This window comes from Varanus komodoensis, unplaced genomic scaffold, assembly GCF_004798865.1.
Source record: "Varanus komodoensis strain SLA01 unplaced genomic scaffold, ASM479886v1 scaffold22, whole genome shotgun sequence".
Taxonomy (NCBI): domain Eukaryota; kingdom Metazoa; phylum Chordata; class Lepidosauria; order Squamata; family Varanidae; genus Varanus; species Varanus komodoensis.
Window position 1 is genome coordinate 18,508,217 of NW_025335606.1, and position 26,803 is coordinate 18,535,019.

The 26,803-nt window shown below is 42.1% G+C and overlaps 1 protein-coding gene across 4 annotated transcripts in view; it reads right to left on the minus strand.

Moving 5' to 3' along the window:
* Window positions 1-26,803, minus strand: part of UBA1 (ubiquitin like modifier activating enzyme 1) — a 43,697-nt gene that overhangs the window by 6,089 nt on the left and 10,805 nt on the right. For 2 of the 4 annotated variants that reach the window (XM_044431177.1, XM_044431176.1), the window contains exons 1-15: window positions 20,862-21,001; window positions 10,445-10,561; window positions 9,078-9,136; window positions 8,664-8,832; window positions 8,428-8,562; window positions 5,942-6,048; window positions 5,591-5,681; window positions 5,335-5,467; window positions 4,456-4,553; window positions 3,468-3,614; window positions 2,117-2,293; window positions 1,664-1,774; window positions 935-1,015; window positions 700-855; window positions 147-312 (exon numbers count right to left, since the gene is read on the minus strand). In XM_044431177.1, the coding sequence (XP_044287112.1) occupies window positions 147-312; window positions 700-855; window positions 935-1,015; window positions 1,664-1,774; window positions 2,117-2,293; window positions 3,468-3,614; window positions 4,456-4,553; window positions 5,335-5,467; window positions 5,591-5,681; window positions 5,942-6,048; window positions 8,428-8,562; window positions 8,664-8,832; window positions 9,078-9,136; window positions 10,445-10,561 (1,747 nt within the window). In that variant the 5' untranslated portion in view covers window positions 20,862-21,001. Of the gene's footprint in view, window positions 1-146; window positions 313-699; window positions 856-934; window positions 1,016-1,663; window positions 1,775-2,116; window positions 2,294-3,467; window positions 3,615-4,455; window positions 4,554-5,334; window positions 5,468-5,590; window positions 5,682-5,941; window positions 6,049-8,427; window positions 8,563-8,663; window positions 8,833-9,077; window positions 9,137-10,444; window positions 10,562-20,861; window positions 21,002-26,803 lie in introns of those variants that run through there. The other 2 variants (XM_044431178.1, XM_044431179.1) reach the window with 2 other exon arrangements.

A 26,803-nucleotide genomic window follows, 5' to 3' on the forward strand; every position in this document is an offset into this window, starting at 1 on the left:
AATGTGACCACATTCTTGTCTTCTGTCTAGGAGTGACAGCACAATGGTATAGAAGCCGGGCTATGGTCTAGCTTGCAATCACTTTCAAGGAAAAAGGTGTGTGCCTGGTGCAGAGATAAGCAAGAAAACCGTTGCTAGATACACACTAGCATCCACGTTGTCTAATGCATTCGCCACTCCGTCAAGGTTTTCAAAAAAGTCATCATCATAAACACGTTCAGTATCTGGGCCGACACGGTCTTGGTGGCTTGTGATGTGGATATTTGGGTTCATTTCTTTCACAGCAGCTGCTGCTGTCTCAGATTTCATTTTCTGCAGGGACAGGGAAAAGAGGTCACTCTAAACAAGGATAAAGGATAAAGAGAACTTCAACATGCAGCACCAGTCTCATCATTGTTACAGTTACAAGAGTTCAGCTATGACAACCATGCATCTTATTCTATAGATCCATGGGTTTATTGTGCAACCAAGGAATCTGGAAACCAATATAAAAGGAGATACCAGAATGGAACACAGGGTGGCCTGCCTCTGACCTTCATATTTTTAAAGAAAGGCTTAAACTGACTGTTACATCTTTTATAGAGTAAAGACAAACTGAAACAATTTTAGGCAGGACTTGCAGCAAAGTAACCAAGGGTAACCAAAGTAACCAAGGCCACCCCATTCCCAGCAAAAGCAACTGCAATTAAAGGAACTGACCGTAACATCCCAGGGCCGAAACAGGAACTGTCGGTTGAGGTTGGATTTCTCAATAGTGTCCATATCAGTCACAACCACCTCACCACCTTGCCCACACCCTAGACCAATCATTGCAAAATTTTTCAGCAGCTCACAGCCAATGGCACCAGCACCAACCTAGAAGTGAGAGCGAGCCAGAATGTAAGCTAGATGCTGGTATGGAAACACAATGAAAAAGAACTGTGCAAGGACTCACCAGGAAGTACTTCTGTTGACCCAGCTTAACTTGCAGGTCACTGCCAAAGACAGCAATCTGCCCATCATAGCGACAGAGTTTCTATCAAGAGGAATGAAAAAAGGCAGACAACTTTTAGCTCCTTTTCTTGCCAAATACTGGATTTATCTAGTTCCTTGGTCTTGTTGCAGTCCCCAAAAAGAAATCAATGTTACAATATATCATTATATTTATGTATGCATTGTATATTGTGCTTTTAGTTTTGAATGATAACCTTTGTCCATTAGCAGTCACCTTTTTCCTATGAAAAATACCAGTTCTAGCTTCCTGTCACCTAAAAACTTCCATAATTCCAACAACATCCTTACCACCAGAATGGGGGAGTGGGTTAAACATCATATTTAATGGTGGGCTTAAGTACTACTCCAATCCTGTCCTGTACCAATCCTGTAAGATAGCCTAGGTCTAAAAATCACTCTTCTCCCCACCCGTAAAACAGCAATTAGAAGTATCACACCAAACAAAATAGACTGGAAAACATTCCACATCAGAGCTGCTGTATATAAACAACAAAACCACACTCTACAGCTATCCCAGTTCCTCCCTGTTTTTCTAGGTCTAAAACTGCTCAACTCTTAACAGGCATTCCCTTTCACCTCTTACTCTACAGAAATTTCCCCCTACAACCATGAGAAGCAGACTTCTTTGCTCTTCCTAGCATACAACTCAAACTGTACAGCGATTACTCACAGGGCTACAATTCTCTTCAGTCAGTAACGCATCCTTGTTTTCCTCAGGCAGGCACTCCAGTGCATCAAAGTACAGCCACTGAGTGATAGGCATGAATTTGCCTGAGCAGGCCTGAAGGAAAGAAATGAGACAGGAGAAAATCATTCTTTATTGCTCTGACACCCCATTGTTCAGCCTTATCTTAAACAATGGATGGGCCTTTTTTTAAGTGTCTGGGATGGGCCAATACTGTATGCTGAGTCCACTCAGCTCAGTCTTCATATTACAGAGACAAGGATTTATTTTAACTGCTAAGCCCAAAACTCCTGGTTGGGAAAGATTCAGAGAGTAATCAGAGAAGGGCAGACCTGTGGCCAAATAGAAACAGACCAGGAGTGGGAACTTCACCCTCTCATCCCACTTCCCAGCCAGCCTTGCAAATATCCCAGATGAACTCTTGGAGCCTGGCCTCACCTTCATGACTTCTTGTGCAGCCAGTCCCCCAATGAAAGCGTTGACAGGTGCCAGGTCTCCAGTGGCTTGGAAGGCCAGCTCTTTGATGACGTCTTCATTCAACTGCTCTTGCCTTAGTGATGGAGTGGCTTTCTCATTCAAATCCTTGACCAAAGCTAGCACCTCGCTAGCATCTGCCTAAGGAGGAAAAGGCAGAAGTAGGACATAGGCTAGGAAATGCCCCATGGGAAGGGAGAAAAGAGTATAAGCTAAACTTTTGCAGAGACCATCTCAATTAGGCTGCATTTCTCAAAAGGCATGCAGAATTGGCATACAACCTAGTACTGAAATTGACCTAGAAGAACTGCCTTAACCCCACCCTAACCTCTAAAGAGTTTCTAATTTACATGGTTGTGAACCTGACTTTTAAATCAAGTTATAAGTATCTCTAGAAGACTACTGTTGGTTATCTATTCCTCCCTCCCATATCAAACCCAGAGTCTGTCCACAGATAAAATCCTTGAATGCAATAACAGAGCAATTTCCAATTTCCTGAGAATCAAAGCTTTTCTTTAAATTAGGGGTAAAGTCCCATGCATTTAAACGGCAGTCTGAAGTGCTCAAGGCAGGAATTGCTTCCTTGTAGTTCTTTGCTCTGCTCCACGAACACATATAGTACATACATCCTTGATCATGTCCTTCTTCCAAAACATTACATCTGCTGTTCGGCTACCTATTTGTCCCCACAACCCTTACCCTCTCCTTCTTGCCAATAAATGACAACCATGCAAAAACAATCAAATATTAAGGCCAAACTACATATTAAACACATTGTACATGACATTTAACATGTATGCTTTCAAAATGCAAACAGTAGCTTCTTTTTTGTGTGTATAGAGAATAATTATGGGGTTTATGACAGGCAGAGGAAATTTATTCCTCTCCTCCCTCGCTGTGATCCAAATGAAAAAAGCATTCCCTCCAAAGCTGCTGTTTGGTGTCCATGCCAGCTTTCCTCACAGTGCAAACAGCAGCTTTGGAGCAGCAGTTTTTCATCAGGATCACAGTAGGGGAGGAAAGGGATTAACCCCCCCCCCCCCCGCACACACACACACACAGTATAATGGCTTGTTTTGAAAACAACCATGTCAAATGCAAAGATGCATTCCACATCAAGTCTAGTTCAGCCCTTTGATCCAGAATAAATCAAAGTTAGCAGCACTGCACAAAGTTTACTTATGCAAATGCTACCTGCATTTTTACTTCTTACAGATGCAGGGATTTCTGTGGCTAATTTGACCAGCTGTAACCAGTCAGAAACTCACAATACAAATATCACTGGAAAGAGGAAGGCCAATTCAGAACAACATACCTGATTGCGGGGCTTAGGGAAACAACTATGCTTCTTGTGGAACTCATGCAAAGCCTGGAATCCCAGATGCAGCTGGGCTGGTCGCTCAAACTTGCCAAAGTCAGTGATGATGAACTCTGGTTCTGGTAGAGAGGAGCGCAGAGATTTCTGAAAAAGGAAAAGAGTGGGATTGCACCTTCCCCATTTTTACTACCCCTTGGAAAGCAGGCAGATACTTCTTTTGAACACAGAGACACCTGCTCTAATTGTAGCTGGGAATGCACAACCTGTTCAGCCCAAATGACCACATCAAATCTCTGCCCTGGGCTCAGTCATGCATTTGTGCACATATACATTCACATACTTCCATTAGCAGAATGAGAAACATTCTTCTACTCCAAAGCAGAACTACATCACTCAGCAGCACTTTCAAACAGCATCAGAAATACCAAGCCTCTGCACATCATTCAACAGCTTCCTGCATATGCCCCAGCCCCTCATCCCAGCAAGGAAAAGCTCTTATCTCTGATCAACAGTTGATTAGAGGCAAGGGCTTTCCCTGCCAGGTCCACAGGACAGAGCCTGGAACAAAAACAGATCATGTAGGCTACATAGAAATTGTGGGTGAGACGCCACTGGTTTCACAGACTGTACCAAAGTAGACAAGGGTTGCATGCAAGCCATAGTTTCTGCACGCTTGGAATAGACTAAATATATCGGAACTGTCACATTCAAGTTGTTACCATTCTGGAACCTGGATAAGGTAACATTTTGCCACAACTGGCTCAACATAATTGAGTCAATGACAGGATGCTGATATCCCTTTCTGATACCCCTTCCTTTTTTTCTATGGCCAAATGGGAAACTGAAAACCTAATTTCTTAGCATGAAGCCCAGATGCCTCAAGATGTGGTAAATGTGGTTCCACAAGGGATCAGGTACTCTGTACCTTGTCAACTGTAAAACTCTATCCAGCAAAAAGTGAGAACCTGTTGGAAAAGTTACTTACAAAGCTAATCTTCTTTGGCATCTTGACCTGGGTGACAATGCCACCACGAACATAGTCTGAAAAGTTGGAGGTGTCACCAATGCTGAATGTGTAGGGGCCTGAGAAAGAGTGAGAGTACACATATTAGATCCATGGCCATAAATAAGAACCTGCACTGAAAAAGTAATAGCACCACCTATGGAACATCAGCGTGGGCCAGAGACCCCAGCTACCATTTTGATACCATTTTGACCTTGGAGAAGCTCTTTCACAGCCATGAAGACTGAAATGATAGGAATTGGTTTTTGGATATTCCCAAGGTTGGCAGCATTAAACTATAAAAGAATGGGAGAGGTGTGGAGGAATGTTTTACCCTCATGTAACAAGGAAAACATGCTGCAGGGGAGGAGGTGAGAATAGACTGTAGGAAGGATTTTATTCACAGTCAGCATGGGGTTAAATTTTTTCTGAGTCCAATGAAATGTTAAGCCAAAAAAAAAGGGGGGGGGAAGTGGATTTAAATGTCACTAGTAATTTTGGCTCGCACAAGGAAATGGGAAAGATAGGCTGAGAATCAGTTGTGGTAGTTACAAAAGCACAGAAAAAAGCAGGGATGGTGAAAGTAACCCTATTGTCTAATTTTAAGTGGTTTATTTCTGAAATGTTTAAATTTAATGTAACCTTCTCAGAACTTCAGGAATACGGCAGGCTAAAATTCCAAATATGTGAGTTATATGCTAGACAAGTCCCCATGAACCCCTCACCTCAATTTAAAAAAAAAAAAATCAGTTGAGGCAGTTTTGCCAGACACTTAATAAGAGGCTGTAACTGTAGCAGATATTCCATTCCACTGCCATCCAAGCTCTACCCTGCTTATTCAAAACAACAATAGGGTCTCACCAAGTACTTTGATTTCCATAGGTTCACAGCTGTTGAGCTCCTTCATGCCCTCAACTTCAGTGAATGAAACAAAGTCCCCACTCTCAAACCCATGCCGAGCCTCATCAAGACAGGTTACCTCTCCAGGACACCCCTGCAGAGGGGAAGAAAAGGGAGCAGTGCAAATCACTGTAGGAGCTAGGGTTTTTCTTATTAAGGAAGATATTAAGGGGACTTCTCTAGGAAGGAGTCCTTGTTCTCAGCAGGAAGGTATTACCTTAGTGATCATGGAGACCATGGCGCTGAGTGGCTGCTCTCCATTGGTGTCTGTCACAACCATGTCATCACCAAAGTCACAAAACAACTGGCTGCAAAGGAAAGGGGAAGAGCTGAGTGGCCTATAGTGTAGTCAGATGGCACCCTCAGTACCTTCACTTATGCCCAAAAAAGCAGGATTGGACAGGACACTCAGACCAGGGCTGTGGATCAGGTAACCTGCTTAAAAACAGAGGCTGCAATTTCCAAGGTGGCTCATGAGACACAGGCTGGAGAACCCAGTCAAAGGAAAGGATGAAGGAAGTGGCTGCCAAAGAACAGAGAAGAAAACAGAGCTGTGATTCCATCTTACCCAAAGAGTCCCTTCGTATCTGCTACTACCAGCTTGATATCTTGATTGTGGCAGAAGTCACCAATTCGTAGCTGCTCCTCTAAGGGACAGTTGGTGAGCACAACCACCTGCAAAGGGAGTGAAGAAACATGTTCAGTACCTACCTACCAACCAACCAACCATCACATTTGTATGCTGCCCCATGGCCAGAAAGCTTTCTGGGAAGCTCACAGCTGTCAAATGTTCTAATGTTTATCCTGTTCTAGACAATTCATATGCTACTGCTAGTTGATCACACCAGAGATTTCAAGTTCTTCTGTACAATGAGCAATGTGGTGAAGGAAGCCTAAGTAATTAACAGGACTTCCTGTTCTGAGGATAAAATGAAACGGAGAATTATATAAGTCACTTTGGGTTCCTTGCAGGAAAAAAGGCAAGAGGTCATGGGTACCTCTGAAGGAGCTGGGGAGAACAGCAATTGAGACAGGAGAATCCATCCATGGGACAACTCTCATCCAAACACTGTAGAAATCTGGGCTTTATGGAAGAGGGGCAAGAAGAAAAACCCCACATCAAAGCCTATATGGAATTAGCAGAAAGGCATATGTGACAGAACTAGTATGATGAGACCAAAACTGAACTTCTGGGGCTTGCTGCAAAATGCATAGCCAACAGGGCTCATTGTCCTGAGAACAACATCCTCGCAGTGTAGCATGGTGGTGACGACATCATGGTGTGGAGATGCTTCTCCTTGGCAGGGCCAAGGGAGACTTGTCAGGATTGAGGGCAATATGGATGGTGCTGAATGCAGGGCAGTATTAGAGGGAAACCCATTTCCAGCTGCAAGAGACCTGGGACTGGGGTGAATGTTTACTTTTCAGGGGAGTAATGACCCTCTACACACAACAAATGAGCATTTAAAAGCCTGGATGTCTGCCAATGGCCCAGTCAAAGCCCAGACCTCAGTCAATTTGTACCAAGACTTAAATGCTGCTGTTTCCAAAAGGTCCCCATGCAACCTGAGCGCATTGGAGCACTTTTACCAAGAAGAATGGGCAAGCACTGCAGGATCTAAATGCACAAAGCTGACAAGAGACTTACCCAAGACTTGCAACCATAATTCCTGCCAAAGGTTTATTTACCAAACCTTGGGAGGGGGATATTTATGCAAGTACCAGTTTGTTTTTCTGTTCTTAACTTTTGTGCCACAATACAAACATTTTATACCTTCATGGTGTTCAGTATCTTGCATATATCAAACAGTAACAATGCTATTTAAATCTATTTCAATTCCAGATTATAGTACAAAATGTGGCAAAAGGATGAATTTTTCCACAAGACACCATAGATGTTTTTAAAAGGGGAAAAAACATGTTGAGGGGGATTAAGTTAGCCATTCAGAAGATCTTGGTTATGAGGTGGCAAAGAAATGGAAATAAATAAGTTTGGATGTCAGGGAAAAAACCCCTCACTGTAAGTGCCACCTCTACATGCAGCAGCAAAAGCAATTTCACTATTATGAATTATGGTGACTGGGGAAGACCATCAACTATAAAGACATAATATTTGGGATAAAGTCACAATGCGTACAGTATGTAAGAAGGGTATCATAAAGCTCAAAATGGTTAGTATAAGCCAACTAAACTGACTGATGGCTCAGGACAACTTCCTTGGAGATGCCAGAGATCTATTTTATTTTTAATCCCACATTTTTCCTTGAAAGGAACCCAAGGTGATTTACATAGTCCTCCCACCCTCCTCTCAATTTTATCCTCACAACAACCCAATCAGGTAGGTTAGGCTAATAGTCAGAGAATGACCCAAAATTACTCAGTGAGCTCTGTGGCTGAGAGAGGGCTAGGACCCAGATCTCTCAAATGCCAGTCCTATACTCTAATCACTATACTGCACTGCTTCTTTATAGTTAAGAAAAAGATGGAAAAGAAAAATGACCTTCAGTGTGCTATCTTGCACAAGCTACATATGAGTAGTCTGGCAAGAAGGATCACAAATTTGTGGCCAACCTCTCATAATACTGGAATTGCCAGTAATTCAGTGAAGGTAAGTTTTGAGTTTATGACTGACAAAACAAGAATACGTTTACACAATTCACTTTAGGAATCTACCACCACAAGATACACTAGCCATTAGCTTAGCTGGCCTTTTAAAGAGTTTAGATAAATTAATGGAAGCAGGAAACATCAACAACTATCAGCCATGGTTAGTAAATGGGGCAATTCACCACAAAATAACAGATCCGAAGAACAGTGAACTATGGCAATCATTATGACACCCTCCTTTGAACATTCAGAGGCACCTGACCGGCCAACCTTGAGAACAGAATAGTGGAAACAGAACAGAATCTAGAACAGATGGACCCTTGATCTGATAGAAGCCAAGTTTTATGTCCAGGTTGCCAATTTGCCTCTCTTCTGAGGAGGAAACCAATTTTTCCCTTCTATGGAAGAGCCCAGCTTTCAGTAGGTTGCCATTCTGCTTTAAAATACCTGAAAGTTGCTAAGGAAGTCCTCACTCAGGGGCCCAATATAGGCAGTAACAGGTACATATGAGTTAAGCTCAGCCAATCGTGGCTGGGATACATCAGCACGATTCTTTCCCAGGTCTTCCTCATGCAGGTAGAACTGAAGAGACACAGATGTGGTGGAGTAATGAATATGTAGGGCAAAATGCTACCAAAAAAGGCACATCTGTGGTCATTTGAATGAGTGCAAGATCACCCTACCTGGGATGAGAGGTCAGACCACTCAGCTACACCCTGGTCGTGGATTGTGACAGATTTTACTCCACCCAAGATGATGTTCTTAGCTATCTCCACACCCAGTCCTCGCAAGCCAGACACCAGAATGTTGGCATTCTGCATTCGTTTCATGGCTTCATGGCCCAACACATATCTATTAGGAACAAGTGGAAGAAGACCCAAAAGGATTCATTGCAAAATGTTGCCCTGTCCTGCTGGAGACATGGGCACCATGCTCTAAAAACAGTTTCTCTCAGCATATGAGAAACTGCTAAAGTTCAACAGCTACAAACTGTGCCCCTCCCCGACATCACTGCTCACTCACCCAGCCCCACATCATGCTAATACTGACTGAGCACCTATCAAAATGGAAAGCTACCTTCCCTTTCTGGTACTTACAGCTGCCTTGAATACAGACCCTCATCAATATCTGTTTCACTTCCATTCTTGGCCATACCCTGGGGAAAAAAGACACATGAAGGAAGATGACTAACAGGGAAAGTTGTTCCACATGTCCCTGACCATATCACAGAGAAAGAGAAGGAAACTGAGAAACATAAAATACCATGGACAATACAACTTTCTGCAAATCTGAACTTTCTTTTTAAAAACATAATGTGATTATTTCCATGCCTCTTGGCTGTTGACAAGATCCTGAATATGCATGGCCTGTTTCTGCAGGGGTCAGGTAAGGTTACCCATGGTCAGGGAGCAGAGGCGTTTGCTCAGTCCCTCATAATTCCTACCCTTCTGTTGCTCAGTTGTGCCTTCACAATATGTAATGAATCTCCTGACTTCCCTTTCAGCTAATGGGACCAAACTCATGTGCCTAGTTTGCATGATATACCACAAATATGGACTTTTGTCTTTTCAGCTGTATAATTTGAGACCCTTCCAGCTCATACAAAGACTTGAGCCAGAGATAGGAACAAAGATAGTTACCATTTACATAGCTGGTGCTTTTATCTGCTTTGCCTGAATTACTAAGGAGCAAGTTCTCCAGCCCACTTCCTGTCAGAGGCCCTTAAGGTAAGGCAGAAGACCTCCTGCTGCAATCTATACAAACACCTGGGATTAACATGCAGTGATGTTGAGCAATTCTAGCTTGAATCTTTGAGCATAACAAAAGGTCTCAAACAGTTAGAAGTATAGAAACATTGCACCTGACTGGCTAAACTGGGTTGCTTTACATCCAGAGACCATCTATTTCCAACCAACCTTTGCATATTTTTAGAAGTTTAAATTATTGTATTCATTTTATTATAACCACCAAGGACATCTTCTTGGGTTTTCAATGCATCCTATCTAGTTCCTCAAGGTGATGGTGGAAAGCCTTTAGTCATTAAGACTGCTAGGGTGTGAGACTAAAATGCAGAGGCAGATTTATTCAAGATTATTTATTCAAGATTTAAGATTATTATCTTAATGGTGTTCTTGAGTGCAGTGTTTTATTTCCCCCATGTAACTGAACAGCTACCATCCACTGTTATGGGGAGAAATAAAAGGTTGTACAAGGACATAAGATCCCAGCCAAATCTCTTCCTCTTGCCAACCCATGGGATGCCCCAGCAGAAACAGTGAAGAACCTTAGTTCCACACAAACACTCCAGGGATCTTTGCAATAGATTATCTTGTCTATAATTAAAGCTGCCCTTTATCAACAATAAAACGGCTGCTAGGTTGTGTTAGCTTCTCTTTGGAATCAGTTTGTTTCCTCATGATCAATACAGAATCAATATGTCACAGCAATCTGTCCATGGTCTTACGTTGGCAGGCGCTTCACGCAGATCAGTCTGTACCGATTTGCCAGAGGAGCAGTTTGAACCCGTCTTCGTCTCCGAATCAGACACGCGACGCTTCTTGGACAACGGCGAGCTGGACATCTGAATACAGGAATGGGAAAATACAACTGTAAGAGTACAAGCGTCAGCCTTTCAGCAGGATACAGGCAATGTTCAAATACAACAGTTTACCATTTTATATGCACAACTAAGGTGGAAGACGACACCAAAACATCACCAACTATTGCATGGGTATAGTAAGCAACCCTTTTCTGTTTTTTTGCATTGGCCATAACCAGGTTTCTGCTGCTAAATGGGTCACAACACTTCTTTACTAAAGGATACTGATACCACTTGCTTCTTAGGGCATGCAGAAAGGACTATTCTAAGTGTCCTACTGGAAGCTCTCACTGAGTCATAACAGTTAATCTGATGTAGCAGCAACACACATGCCATACAGAATAAAGTTTTTTAGAAGAGCTGATCTTCCAGAGTGCCAATTTCCAAAGGTTTTGTGTGAAAAGATCACACAAAGAAATCCAAATAAGGTTAACCTGCTTCTGTTTTACTGCCTACTGTTTCTGAGAAGGAAATCACCCTTTATTTTAGAATAGCATAATTCACATAAAGCTGTTGTATCTCAATGCTACCTTTATGGAGTCCCTAACCCATTCCAGGGGCAGCTAATACAAGAGAACTCATCTTAAGCTGTTTCCTCCCAACAGAATTCTCCAGATTTTACAAAAAGAATCAAAAGTAACAGACAGGGTGGCCTGGGAGGGGCTGGGAATGAGTCAGCTGGGAAACAGTCAGTAGTAGCTGGCATGACTGGGAACTTCCAAGCACTGGGCTCTACTACTGAAAATAGAATGTGACACAATTAAATTGTCCCTTTACGGGTCGTAGGAATTCTCCAACAGCTCCCAATTGGGAAATTTCTGTAGAAACTTGACAAAAAGACAACCAGTTTGGAGCTCACCAAGGACACAGAAACCCAAGAGAAAAGTTGAGGGCTTGATCATACTGTGTTTGCTACAGAGATAATAATTTTATACCATCAGAGATAGGCAGCTTGATCATAGTATATGCCTACTCAGATGTAAATCTCACTGTAAATATACTATGGAGGCCTGCTCAGGACTGCAGTTAAAGTTAAATCTTCTTGGAGCCCAAAGCTGTTACTACTTGTAACTACACCATCCAAATCAAGAGCATTTGCTGACTTCTATCATGTGCTAATTCTATCCAGTTAGATAAATTAATACAAGTAGTATTATATAGCTCAGGAGTATAACCTTAGTTTTGAGTGAGCTACCAAAATCCCTAAATGTGTAAGTTTATAAGGAATACCTACTCAAGACCTACCAATGGTCCTTCAGTGATTGGTTAAAGGTTTAGACCAGAAATAGATTTAAGTATCAATATATTAAAAGGAAAATAAACAACATTCACAAAATCAGTCTTAAGAAAGAGAAATCCCACCAAGATAAGCATAATGTCTTAGATCAAAACCAATTGCCCTATACACTATCTGCTCAAATCCAACCAGAAGTTCTGCACTTATTCTTGGGGACTAAGATAAAGACAGCTGGGAGAACAGCCTGAGTTCCAGCACCTTCAGTATCAATCCTGCATTTATTCTCCCACAACATGAACAACTGCTTGCATTCCTGCAGAGCTACTGCACTGGCTTTCTTCACAAGCTCATTGAATGAGCATCCGTTTTGACAGCGTCCGGCTGCTTTGCCGTATGCTGAGCTTAAATTAACTAGCATCTCTTCTGCTCTGTATAGCCAGACAATGGTGACATAGCAAGTTGTTGACAATTGACTGCATCTCCTCAGCCAAGAGGAAACCAGAATCTGAAAGGCATGTCAGCAAGATGCCAGCTTGAAGCATAGTTATGGCTTTCTAGCAGGCAAAGCAGTCTTAAATCAATCCTTTCTTGAGAGAGTATGACAAGAAAGAAGTAGCAACCCAATTTCAAGGGTTACAGGGACGGAAAGGAAAAGAGAAGAACTATCAGGGTGTGACATTTTGACCCTCACATTCCGAGGCAGAATGGATAGGCTAAACTATTTAAAGGTGAGCTCTGCTAAGGTACAAATTGAAACATTGGCACCTCATATGTGCTTGAACTAGCTTGCAAGAGAACAGTAGTGAAACACTAGAGCTGTGTGAGCTATAAGCAAGGATGTTCCCAGTGAAATTGATTCTTACCTATGGAAGAGTCCTAAGTAAACCAGTATTTGCTCAGTTTCAGCCACTGGATTGACATAATGATACATACAGTATTACAAGACATGCAAAAGGATTGCTGAGATGATGCCTGTGAAGTGACATCGTAACTTTGAAGTCTTGAAAGTAATAAATGCCAAAAATAATTATTAGGGAATTAATTTTATTATTTCCTTACAACTTATTTCCACAGTATATATTGCAAATGCTTTTAGTTTAGTACAAGGGGACATGAAGCAACAAAAGCAGGGTTATTCTGAGTTAGTTCAGATAGCAAGGACAACCTCCTGCTTCTGAAGGTAAGCTAACAACAATTAGAAACATAGAAGGGTCCTCCTGGGCCATCTAGTCTGACCCCTGGCTCCAGCCGGCTCCGCTCACAACATGCCCACCATGCGCATGTCCAGCCTACCTTTGAACACCCTCACTGATGGGGCCTCAACGACCTCCCGTGGAAGCCCATTCCATACCCCAGGGGTCCTGACTATCAGGAAGTGCTCCCTGGCATCTGAATCTAACCTTGGCTCCCTGAGCTATGCTCCGTTGAAGCGCGTCCTGCCTTCCTCTGCAGGGGAGAATAGGTCTCTGCCCATCTCCGTGTGACATCCCCTCACATACCTGTATGTCGCCAACATATCTCCTTTGAGTCTCCTCTTCTCCAGGCTGAAAAGACCCAGTTCCCTCAGTCTCACCTCATACCCCATCCCCTACAAATCGGCCACCAACCTTGTAGCCCTACGCTGCACTGACTCTAACCTGGCTATATCCTTTCTGTAATGAGGGGCCCAAAACTAAGCACAATACTCCAGTTGTGGACGCACTAGAGTCGTATAGAGTGGTAGTAATACCTCTCTCAATCTAGAAGCCACACTTCTGGCTATGCAACCAAGGGTGGTGTTTGCCCTCTTGACCATTGCATCAAATTGCTGACTCATGTTTAGCCTGCAGTCAACCAGCACCCTTTCATAAGGGCTGCTCTCCAGCCACTTGTCCCCTAACCTGTACTTATGACACCTATTCCTATGGCCCAAGTGCAAGATCCACACTGAACGCCATCCTGTTGTCTCCTGCCCACTTCCACAGTCTGTCCAGATCCTTTTGTATCTGGAGTAGTTGCTCCTCAGTTGTGGCCACTGCTCCAGTTTTAGTATCGTCTGCGAATTTGATCAGCAGACTGTTCACCTCTTCATGTCATTTATGAAAAGATTAAACATGATCAGTCCCAGGACAGAGCCCTGGAGGACACCACTTGTCACTGGTCACCACCCCGATGATTCCCCACTAATGATTACCCTCTGCTTTCGGTCAGTCACCCATGCCCTAATCCATCAGTGCTTTGGTGTATCCCAAAACTCCTGTTTCTCAACCAGGATACCATGGGGCACTTTTCAAAGGCCTTGCTGAAATCCAGGTAAACCACATCCACTGCATCCCCTCCATCTAGCCATCTCGAAACCTTGTCATATAATTCCACAAGGTTTGTCTGGCAGGACCTGTTTTGGCGGAAGCCATGTTGTGTGGCTGCCAGCCTCCCTTCCCTATCTAGCATCACTAGATCTCTCTCTGTTACGAGCCTTTCCATTGTTTCTCCTACAATGGTCATAAGGCTCGCTGGTCTGTAATTCCCCATGTCCTTTCTACTACCCTTTTTGAAAATTGGGACCACTGATGCCACCCTCCAGTCCTCTGGAACTTCACCCGTTCTCCACAAGGCCTCAAAAATGGAGGCCAGCGGGTGTGAGAGAACCCCTGCCAACTGTCTAAGTACTCTCAGGTGTAACCCTTCAGGGCCTGGCGCCTTTGTAATGTCCAATGCCCTGAGGAGCCCCTCGACTTCTAGGGGGTGACTCTAATCTGTGCCCCTAAGTCCCTGGCCTCATCTAATCTCCTATGCGGATCTCCCCAGTCCTGCTTTGGGGAGAATACAGAGGCAAAATAGTCATTTAGCATCTGTGCCTGTTCCCTCATATCAGTCACTGGATCTCCTTCCTCCTCATTTAGTGGTCCCACCACTTGTCTCCCCTTCCTCTTCCTATTTACATGCTGAAAGAAGCCCTTTTTGTTGCTCTTGATATTCTTGGCAGTCTCAGCTCGTAATCAGCCTTAGCCTTGCGAAGAATCCTTCTGCAATGTGCCTCCTCCTTCCGGTATACCCTTTTGCCTATTTGCCCTAGTACCCATTTCCTATGGAGGTTCCTCTTCCGTCTAATCCCTCTACCCACCTCCTTTCACATCCATGGCTGTGCTCCGCTTCGCCTCCCCACCTTACTTATTAAGAGGGGTTAATTTAAAAAATCATTCAGGTACTGAAGCCAAAAGTCCTATGCACACAATTAAAGCTTGGGGGAGGGATCAGAATTATTATTGCAGTGAAACAAGATATACCTGGATGCTCTTAAGCTTAAAAGCTCACCATTCCATGTGAACTGGAACCATGCAAACTGGAAATTGATTCAGCTCAGCTAAATTGGAGTAAATAATTGACAAGGCACTGCACTTATCAAAAACCATGCATAAAACTATCTAATTCAGGGCCACTTGTCATAACACCTGGTGATACTACAGGTTTATCGCATGTGACATAGCTACAGCCAAAAAGGTACCTATTTGATATACCAAGCTGGGAAATCCTGTTTCCTGACTGCACACATTACAGCTTTAGAAGCATGTATTTAATATTTTATGCATGCTTGTAATAAAAAGTAGTCAAAGTAAATGGATAGTTTCTTGCTCAGTCAAGGAACTGGGTGAAGGTGGCAGCCACCATATGCTTAAGCAAATGCCCTCAACCATATTACATACCACTTTACCTTCTGCTTAACTTCAATTGCCTGCTGGCTTTGGAAAATAATACCTTATTCACTCACTGTTGGAAAGGAAATGTCTGCTGGGAACACAGTGCATTAAGAGTGACCTGCTTTTAAAAAGTTTCTTTTTAAAGGTTCATACTATGCATGGTCATACCAAAGATTCCAAGTATAAGTCTATAAAGCCCATTTCATTTAAAATTTTTCTAAAACAGCAAAGAGAAAGTTTTGCAGAGGAAACACCCTTCCAGTCTAGATTAGAAGAGAACTGAACTAAAAAAAATGTCAGCAAACTCACAACAGACTCACTCAATAGCAAAAGTCTGAGCTTCTCTATTGGCATATTTAGGAACTGACTAATTAGATTACATAAAACAAGATTACTATAGATCATTTTACTGTTCAAGTTATGAAGCTTTAACAGTATATTGTGATATGTGAAGGAGGAAGTAACAAGGTGATCTTAATTGAGTCTGTGGCAAAGACTGAACACATTCTATTATTCAAGAGTTAATCCATCCTTCACAGAGGGACAAGTGAGGAAAAACATAGCTACCAGCTCTTGGGTTATTAAAAGCAGTTAAGACTTTGACACTGAATGTTAGTGTATCCCATGTTTTAAAAAAGCACACCTGCAATGAAAAAAAAAAAAAACTTCCTCATATCATAATACCTCTTTTCTCTAATTCGAAAAACCACATAGTATGTTTATGACAAAATTTAAACTAAGCATAAAGTGATGTAAACTAATAAGCAAACATGGACATTAATTTCATTATTCATTGCATGAGAATGGCTCTGTCCAGCCAAATTACCAGCACTTACTTATTGGAAGTTCTGGGCTTTTGGTTTCTCTGACTAAACTTGCATATGCAATGACAAAGGCTGTTAGAATTGCTGTTCTGTACTTGTGTAGTGATGGGGGAGTCAGGCCAAGCAAAGCAGAGTAGTCAGGAAAGACAGACAGACAAGATAGCAGGGTAGAAAAAAACTGAAGCTTAAAGCAATACAATCAGAATTTTTAAACCACATTGTTTCTGCTTGTAAACTATAGGCATTCCATTTTAGTTAGCTACTGTGTTTTTTAAATAAGGACAAGGCTGGGCCTTGAATGAAACAGAGAAGAGCAGCATTGGGGAAAAAAAGACAAATTGTCCAGCATGCATCTTCCTGTATGCTCATAAGGCTGCAATCATATACCAAATTACTTGGGAATAAGCCCCAGTGAACTCATTAGGAGACATGTTTAGGACTTCGTGCTTACCCTCAAATTATCACAGGTGTAAAAATGTGAATTATTTTAAACATGATTTCTTCTCTAGATAAAAAGGTAGTAATGCAAAACATATACAACAAGACAAAGGAATGTGAAGTCTACTTCTAAGAACAAAACAGTATAATCAATCATCTAGAAATTAACATGGCTTACTACTCAGATCTCCACCATTGTTCAAGAAATATATAAAAAGTTTCAGTTGGAAACTTGATTTAAACAGACCTTTTTTCTTGCTGATTTAAATCAGCTCAGATTAAATCAGTCTACCTGTCTGAAGGCAATTATCGATTATCAAAGAAAAACAAGGTAAAGCATAGTAAAAATTGGCTTAACCACAAGATAAGGAATCATGATATTCCAATTTATTTCTGCTTTGACTGTTGACCAGAGGGACAACACTGGCACTCCCTGGACAAGCACTCTCAATGCCTCATGGTACCCCTGGCAACAAAGAAATGCCAAGAGGAATTATCAGATGTTCAACCTGATGAAAACACATAAGCAGCAACAATATGGTACTAGTACCCATATGTTTGCACAAGTTTTGACTTCTATTTGACCATCAAGGAAACATTAACATAAGAGGAATGTCAGGCTCTGTTAAAATATAAGTAATGCTTGAACCGTCCTGTTGGCACTGGGGCCAACTTTAAAAGAGACCTCTAACATATAGTTTTTCAGCACCTTTGGTCTACAACCTCCTTGATCCTTTACCATGGATTACACTGGCTAAAGCTCAGGGGAGTTTTAGGCCAAAACACATGGAAGGCCACAAGTTACCCATACCTATTCTATACTCTCATCACCTTCTCTATGTTAAGAGTGCCTGTTTCAAAAACCAAGTCAACAACTAGAAACCTGTCAGCCGTAACACTTTCTAATGTTTGCATCCACACCCTAAATGTGGGTCTGGCAAATGCCAACTAACAATGTGGATGCAGCCAATGTGGCCAGCCATGTCAGATGGAACCTGGCACCTGAACAAAGCTATGAACAAGAATTTTCCATATCATACCTGATCATCTCATACTCAGGCAAATATTTTGGAGAGGCAAGGAAGGAAAGACAGAGGAGTGGAATACATTCTCCTGGTATACACAAACAGGATGTGATTTAGCCTATTCCACAGTGTATTGACATAACTAAGATTGTTTCCTTCAACACAAGTTCCTGCTCCCAGAGGCCCACAATGCTTAGTGTTTCTACAGATATGCATGGAGCCAAATGCTAACAGAAGCTGTTCACACTGAACAAGGTTGCTAACCAATGAGTGAAAAAGAACTAGAAGTCAACCTACTAATCAAAATACAATATGGTTCAAGTCAGAAGGAAAGGCTTATCTGAAACATTCAACAATTCAGGAACAAAGTTTAATTATGATTAATGTGTGTTTTACATATGGATCTACATTTAACCTCTACATTGCTAGGATTAGTTTCTAATCCAGCTATCTAGAATGGAGCACTTAAGGAGGGTTGGTAAAGAGAAAGTAAAAGACAAGGCAATGTGGTCCCCAGAAGCTTTAGCAGTCCAGGAAAAAGTCACATATATTAAAAATATGTAAAAATTAGAAATTGGTCTAGGTGTGCTCTCTGAAACTATGAGTAGACTATTCAGAAAGGATATGCATCATCCAAACCATGATGCTATTACAGAGAGGATAGGGGTGAAAAGGAGACTACAGTATCTAAAAGGCATACACAGTATGGAATGAGTATTTCTGTATTTGTGAAGAAACATTAAAGTTATTAAGCAAATTGTATGACAACAGTTCAATGAATTACCCAAACCCATCATAACACTTCCTGCAGTCTTACTATTCTCCTTTTTAAACTTATTTTAAAAACTACCTAGCAGCTTACATACAGAACACAGCTCCCAAGCAACACGTATGCCCACATAAATATTTTGATTAAATATAGGATAACATAAGATTTAGAAAAGGAAATTAAAGGCAGGTAAACAAATACATTCAATCTTACATAAAAACTAGAAGATGATTCAGGAATTCTCATGCTTACCACCTTACTGACAACTAAGAATAAAACAGAGTCCAAATCACAAACTTATAGTAAACAAATAATAGATGGTGTTAAGAGACAGTACATCCCAAGTATTTGGGCTTGGTGGGAGGGAAGAATTATGGAGACAGAACTGACAGATGATCCTTAACAGAGATGCAGTTCTATCAGTTTCACAATGTTCCTGTTATAAATTGTTCTGAAAGCACAGAATTAAAACAGAATCCTTGGCTTCTTACTCTTCCCCAACATGCAGAGTAGCCTTGACTAAGGTTAGTCAAATAGCTAGTTAACAATGTAAGTAATTGCCAATAAAGCCAGATCATTCACATCATGTATTACAAATCAGTAGGGCTGACACTCTCAAGTGAAAGCCACATGAAAGCCACACCCAGCCTGTTGGCACCACCCTGCATGAAGGGCCATTCTCCAATCAATGGCTGCCATAAAAGTCATAGTAAACAGCACTATCTTCTAGTTAACTTCCTGCCCAAGGTAAGTAAGCCACAATAGGCAGACCAATATTAAAGCTGCCCTCTAATCCACATATGGAGGCAGATATGCTGCTAATGCTCTTTGTACTTAATTGCTAGGAACATTATTGCTTGGCAGAGTAAAAGATAATGGCAGAAACAACTACAGATGCCTGAAGCATCAATTACTACTTTTGTAAGATTTGACACAAACTGTTTTGACTTTCTATAAAGTACCTCATATGTAAGAAACAAGCAAATTTTAGATTTCTCACTTGGCTTCAGCAGAAACATCATGACAATTCTAAACACTCCACTTTCCAACTGAAGCCAATCTGACTTTTGGCCTAAACCACACAAGAGGAAGGGGGAAAAAACCACACACACACACACACAATTCTCCTGGATTTAAGCTCTCCAGTCTACAGAGGCCACAGCAACTCTTCCTCAGCTCAGGAAAGTGAATTTCAGAAAATGTTATATTCTTTATTATATAACTTTTCCCTTTCAGTTAGAAATTCTTGGTAACATGAGCAATTCTCATTTATATGGGCTTGAACTTATATAGAGAGTGGGAACATGTGGAGTGGGAAAGAAGTTGTAAGGTGGGTCTGTGAAAAACTTGGGCAACAGCTGCAGCCTTAGAACTGCTGCAACTGATGATGCCAAGATCTTGCAATATTAATCAGCCAGCCAACATGAATTTCATCTGGGGAAAGGGCAGAACTGAAGAATCTTGATTCCTAGATCCAGCCAAGAGTAAGCTTCCTTCAAAGACATGGAATCAATCATCATGCTTGAAAGAGCTATCAGTGTGTCTTTTGCCTCTGATGCTTTGCAAGTTAAGGACTGAAATTTTAAAAAAAACCTCAAATACCCAAGGCCCATTCATTCTTCAGTGGATAGACAACCTTTCCAGAATTACCAGGAGAAAAAAATGATATAACCCCCCCTCAAATGATCACTATCACACCCAGTCCTATCAGTCCTCCCCCATTCCTAGTCCTGCACTTGCCTGTGCCCAATGCTCCCAGTGACTGACCCCCCAGGATTTTTAATTTTGGCTCTTCTCCGAAATCCCCACCCCCTCCATCCTGAGGAAAAGAAGGAAATAAGGAGGGGGGACTATACCAACTGAGGGCAGTAAGCATTTCCCCCCACTCACCCCAAAAAAGTGCGCGTATCATGCCGAAGAGAGCATGACAAGAAGCATCGCACCCACTTGAGCTGAGCTGCTTCTTAGAGAAAAGGAAGGGAATTTGAGAAGGCGGGGCAGAGAGGAGGAATAGTAAAGGTAAGACTACCATGGAAGAGCGACGCTAAATGGCAAGAGGGATGGAAATCATAGCTAGAGAGCAGACAAGACGGCTGAGGTTCAGGGAAGCATCCATACTCTTCGAGGTTGAGGAAGGGGGCCATAATGCTGAATGCCAGGGAGACATGCCTAGGCCTTAGATGGTCGGAAGAGGGAACCTTACAGGGAAAGGGGGGGTTCTTAGTTTCTATGGAAACAGCCAGTCTTGGGAAGGTTCTCCTGTTTCTATGGAAACAGGAGGCGGGGAGGGAAAGGAAAGCTCTTGAGGTTACCAATGAGGCTGTGTCAGGCCCCGCCGCGGCCGCTGTTGCTGCCGAGTCACCGCTCTGCGCCTCTGCTACCGCTTCCTCCTCCGACCCGCACTGACACAAGATGGCGGCGACCGGGCCCGGAACAAAAACCTCCTCAGCGCCGTCAGCTCCCATTCAGGCGGTAACTAGCTCCACCCCGCTCTCGCCGCAACCTCATTGGGTTGATCCGACATCCGTCACACAAACTCTCGCCCAGATAGGCCAAAGGTGAGAAAGGGCATATTAGCCACGCCCGCTGACCTGGGAACCTGCCCTCCATTTATGATGAAAACCTGATGCAAGGAAGCCACGCCTTCACCGGCCTCAACTTGGGTACGGGGGAGGCTCTTTCAGTATCGAGTTCACGCCTCTGGAGTTTCACGGAGGCGCAGAATGAGGGAGCCCGTGGAGCAGCTTAAGCAGACGGAGAGGAAATGCGTTGTTTGTAAGCGAGGCAACGCTTTTCCTCCCAAAATACATAGCATATCAAGAGGGAATTTTTGCAGGAATATTGTCAGGCAGGGATGGTGAAACTTGATCCTGCTAAAATTGCTTGTGTTCTGCAGCAAATGAAGGCCAATGCTTCCTGGCTTTTACTTGCCTTATCCTTACATCGAGATCTCTCTGTCGAGGGGGAGGGGGAGGGGGAGGGCGCGCGCTTTACAGACTTGAGCGTTAAGAGTGCATTCTACTATACTCCATAGCAGTCATTCTTACAGCAACACTTTTAAGACAGGCAATGTCGTTATCCAAGATGGGCAGGGGGGCTTGACGCTGAGCAAGAATGCATGCAGGAGGTAAAATGTAAGCCAGGGCCTAAGGACTGTCCATCAATTTTCACAGAAGCATGCAAATCTGGCCTAATCAGATGGTGGGGCAGGTTAAACCATTGTGCCTTGCATAATTCAGCAACAACCATGCTCTTCAGTATTTCATTGTGGCACCTGTGCATAAACAATATTGTTGTATTACAGACAGCAATTCCAAGGGTACAATTCTATGCATGTTTAGACAGGGAAAAAAACATACAGCTCCCAGCATGGCCCAGCCACCATGCTGAGAATTCTATGGCTTTTTCCTGCCTCAAAATAGATAGGATTGCATGCTCAGAATATCAAATCTAGTGCAAGCAATCCCAGACCTCTTCCTCCTTTAACCCCAAATTGACCACATCTGTCTTTCACAAACAGTCAGAAACTGCATTAAGAAAGGCTGGCACAAAGCACACTTGATTACTCCTATCACATATCTTTGGATCAGTGCCCCTTGTGCACCTTGCCACAGTCACTACACCCAACCTAATAATGTCATGGTCCATGCCCATTGCAAGCCAATACTCCAGGCCCCCAAACCATATTCATCCTATCTCATTCAGATTGTGGTATACCAGAAACAAAGGAGAGGTGGTAAGAGAACAAAGTGTCCCATTTTAGAAGTGCCCACGCATGGCAAGAAACAGTGTGGAGCAGAACAGAACTAGAAAGGTCTATTCCCAAACATGCCAAACACTGCATATGCATGGTAACCAATATCCATTCTTGAGATAAGGTGGAACATAAATCTAAGGGAAAACCACGATCACATTCAGGTAGCACTAATCTGAGTAAACTGAGAGCTCTATAATGGAGGACTGTACATCTTCTTTAGCCATGTTATAAAAGGATGAAAATTTAAGAGTTTCAAACAGAATTGTTAGAATAAATTTTAGTACGTATACACACTGCAAAGTTTGCTAGTTAGTAGGAATGTAATACAATGAGACAATAAGACATCATGATCAGTTATCTCAAATTTGCATATAAAATCAGTGAACAATAATAATCCCTAGGCTATATCAGATCTTCATCAGCAAAATGTACTATCAGGCAAAGAATTCTGCATCCTGAGTATCTTAGATTTTTTCCCCTTTTTAAATCAAGTTGCAAAGATATGTGAAAGCAGTGTGCCTGGCAGGAATGTTACGCTAGTAAATTTATTAGCTGATTATTATCAACTTACTGCCTATTATGGTCAACTATCCTAAACATTCCATGGTGTGGACAGTAGTTAGCCATTTTAAATTTCCTTACAGTGTCTCATGTTAGGAAGGGCAGGCATGAGGGCAGCAATCTCGGGCAAAGCTAGCAGCAGGGTAAAGCTTCTACCTGCTATATCTCTAGGCAGCAACACAAGGGGTCATCAGTGACAAAGGCCACTTGGACATTATGTTGATTATGATTAGCAGCCTTCAGAGGTCTTCATCCAGCTTACTGCATGTTCTTGGGCCAGGCACTATCTCTCAGTTTAACCTACCTCTCAGGTTTGCATAGATAAAATGTATAGGAGAACTACGCACATTACCCTGAGCTCCTCAGTGAACGCTGTAATTAAGAATCTTTACATTTTTTCCAAGTTAAATATGTCATTATTTCACAGCAACAGCAAGCAGAGCAATCCTGTATGTGTTAGTATAAAACACAGGATGCTACTACTCTTAAAAATAATTATGTATAAACTTTCTTAAAGGCAGCTCAAATATCTATTTATTTATCCATTTTTAAATTACTCCTAAAGAACACCTCTTCAAAACTTGAAAGCTTCATTAAACTCTCCACCATTTATCTTTCTAGTGTTATAGTCTTTTAGCTGTTAAAGAATGTGGTAATTCCATTTGTGTTGACCTTGCATTATATTCTAAAAGACAGATAAGAAAGTCAAAGGGACAAGTGTATAATTAAATATTAAAGAACTTCCCATCACAAGATTTATCTGAATTATTACCTCCTTCCAAAAGGAAGCTGCCATTGGGCATTGCAAAAACATATGAAGAAGAGAAGCATTAGCAGCACTGCATCTCCAACAATTGGGCAATTTAATTAAGCCTTTATCAAAGAGCAATTGAGGCAGCCATTATACTCAAAACATCAATTTTTGTTGAATTAAGCATAGCCTGAGAACTGTGACCCCCTTCTGAAATAGATAGCAATGAAGCACTCCATTGACGGGGCAAGAGGTGCTCTAGTTCCTTATTCCATTGTCTGTTAAGACCCTGTGTTTCATATTTATTTGATAATATTTATATACACAACTTGTATGCCAAAGTAGCTTTTCAGCTTCAGTCAATGCTTCCAATATCATAGGATGTTCTGAAGCTGTAAATGTAGCAGGACCAAATCTAGAGTCTAACAAAAGTTAGAGTTGTATATATTGTCATACAGCCATGGCTGGCAATTTACAATTACCGTCCAAAGTAGAAAATGATAGGTGCTGCTATTAGAGGAGGCACATTATCTCTTTTAGTATAATGACATCCCAATGGAATTATTTTGGAAAAGGGATAAAAAATAAACCTGACCAGGGAGAGGCATCTAAACAGACAAGACCAAAATCTGGTGCAGGTCAGCAGATAAATCTGATGGCATACTGAAATATCAGAAAAGCCAAGCCCACTTCCTTTAATTGAAAGTTGCATCTATTTGTGGTGGACTAGAACACCCATAATGATTTATGGAACAGAACATTAAACTTCTGGAACTAGTTGCCGGTATAAATAGGAAAGCAGCTTCCTCCCACTTTGCAGCCTCGCAGATCTTCCATTCTGGGTATTCCCCACCCACACTGAAACTAATTAATTAGCTATGTCAGCTCTACAGCTGAAGTGCCCAATCCAAGGACTCCTTAGGGCAGTGATTCCCAAATTGGGTAGTACTGGGGTTGTTACCCAAGAGGAAAGGGGGCAGCAGCCCACAAAAGTTAGGGGACCATTGGCTTAGGGGAATGGGGAGACTTCAGATCAGCAAATCCAAAGCTGCTCCTGCCACAACCTTATACTATTGAGGATTGCACCTTGCCTAGTGCCAGATGGTCATTGGTAGACCTATGCTTGTGGAACTTTCTTAAGGTGTAGCAGTTGCCACAGGGGCAGACATCCATGCCCTCTCTAGCAAAGAGCCTCCCCCCCGCCCCGCAGCTGTCCAAAGAGGCTTTGAATAGTGCTCTAATTTGTTTTGCATTTTTTGCAGTTAGCATAGGTATTAAACCACTTGGTAAGCATCTTTAACATTTTCTCATACTATTAATGCTTTTAAAAAGACTTGACCATCATTTGACTAACAAAGTACTGTGCAGCTGTGACTGTGTTTGAATACATAAAGGGTGATCTTTCCCATAATACAATGCATAATAGCAGGAATCTTACCCTTCTGTGTGCTGTGGATCCATGCATATTTTAAAGGGAAAGCAGTGCATGCCCAAACCTTCAAAACTGACCCAGTATACTTTCAGCTTATGCCCTGGTAGCTGAACCTGAATTAATCTATCTATATAAAAGGAATTCCCAACATTCCATCACCTTCCATTACACCAGAGACAGGCAGTGTGCTGTCCAAAGGCTGCATGCTGCCCACTCCACTTTTTTGCATCCTCCTTCCTGGCCCTTGCTGCTTCAACCAAATGTGTGTAGCAGCAGGGGTTGGGGTTTGGTGCAATGTGGCCCCCCATCTCAGAAATTGCCTGCCTCTGAGTTATACACGATTGACCATGAAACAACCCAAAATGGACCTAGAGCAGATTGATGGACTGGAAAAGTGTAGAGAGGCAGGATTCCTTCTTGGACTATGTCCCAGGGAAGGAAGCAGGATTAGTTCCTAGTCTATGGTGCTCTGCAAGTCCTCCTTTATACCTTTGCATTTCAGCAAACAGTAGTGAAAAGGTTTAAAAACCTGCTCTTTACACTGAGTAGCCCAAACTGCAGGGATCCGCGAGGGGGGATTTGATCCAATGTACACACTGGAGCATAGTAATGACAGGTTACTTGCTAGAAAAACAGCACCCAGGAAAAACTCTCTGTAATAATATCTGAGGTCCAAGCATTTCACACACATTTTCTCAACATCTCTGAAAGGTAGGTTAGTCTTATTATCCACATATTGCAGATGAAGGCTGAGAGGCGGAGGTGCCTAAGGCCACGAAGTAATGCATGGATGAGATAAGAATTGAAAAACAGGAAAATGAGAATCGGCTACCTCTTGAGTTACAGTAGTGAGTTGGGTTACATCTTGCAGCAATTACAACAAAAAAGAGAAAATGAAGCATACACAGCAGCTCCTAGTTCAGCACCTCCTTGTGCCAAACAGGCAATGGCTTCAACATAACTGTGGTAACAGGTTATGCTTATTTAGGGTTCCAACTCATCATAATCCTAGGCAGGGCATATAACAGCACATTCTTAATAAAAATATTACATTGTACACTGCAGTCTTAAGAACCCCAAATGCAGATAGGTGAGATACTGCATTTACATTATATTTGGTTTTCAGTTGTTGTTTTTAATCAATCTCCACTGAGGTCTACAAATATATATGATTAAAATCATCATACAGATCAGCTTCTCAGCACACTTTATGCACCTGATGCAGGCCTACTTCTATGTAAAATAATGTCATAGCTCAATCATAGCTCATGTCAATATGCATGCCAAAAGAGCCTTGAAAAATTAAGCTATGTTGCCTAGAGAACTGCCATTTCAATGCAAAGAAAATTGGGAGGAAAAATGTTCTTCCCTTCCATCGAAGGCTTTCCCCACAATTTTTCAATTACAGAATTGGAAATTCCAGGAAAACAAGGGGGGATTATAAGATATTTTCTCTTAATGAGTGAAATGCTTTTGAAGACAAGGTTTTTAAATACTGCTTTAGCTGCCTTTGTATATTTGGAAATACATATGGTGAAATTTAGTGTCTGCAGCAGCAGCAGGGGGGTAGACCTGATGGCCTTCTGGGCCCTTCCAACTCTACTATTCTATGGTTCTAATGAGCCAGTGTGAAAGATGTTTCAGTTTCTATAAGTTTTTGGTTCTCTGTAGGCCACAGAGATAAAAATGGAACTTCCTAACTACAGGCTGTTCTTTCAGAAACTGAGACCTAGCTTAGGTGATGGAGAATGGT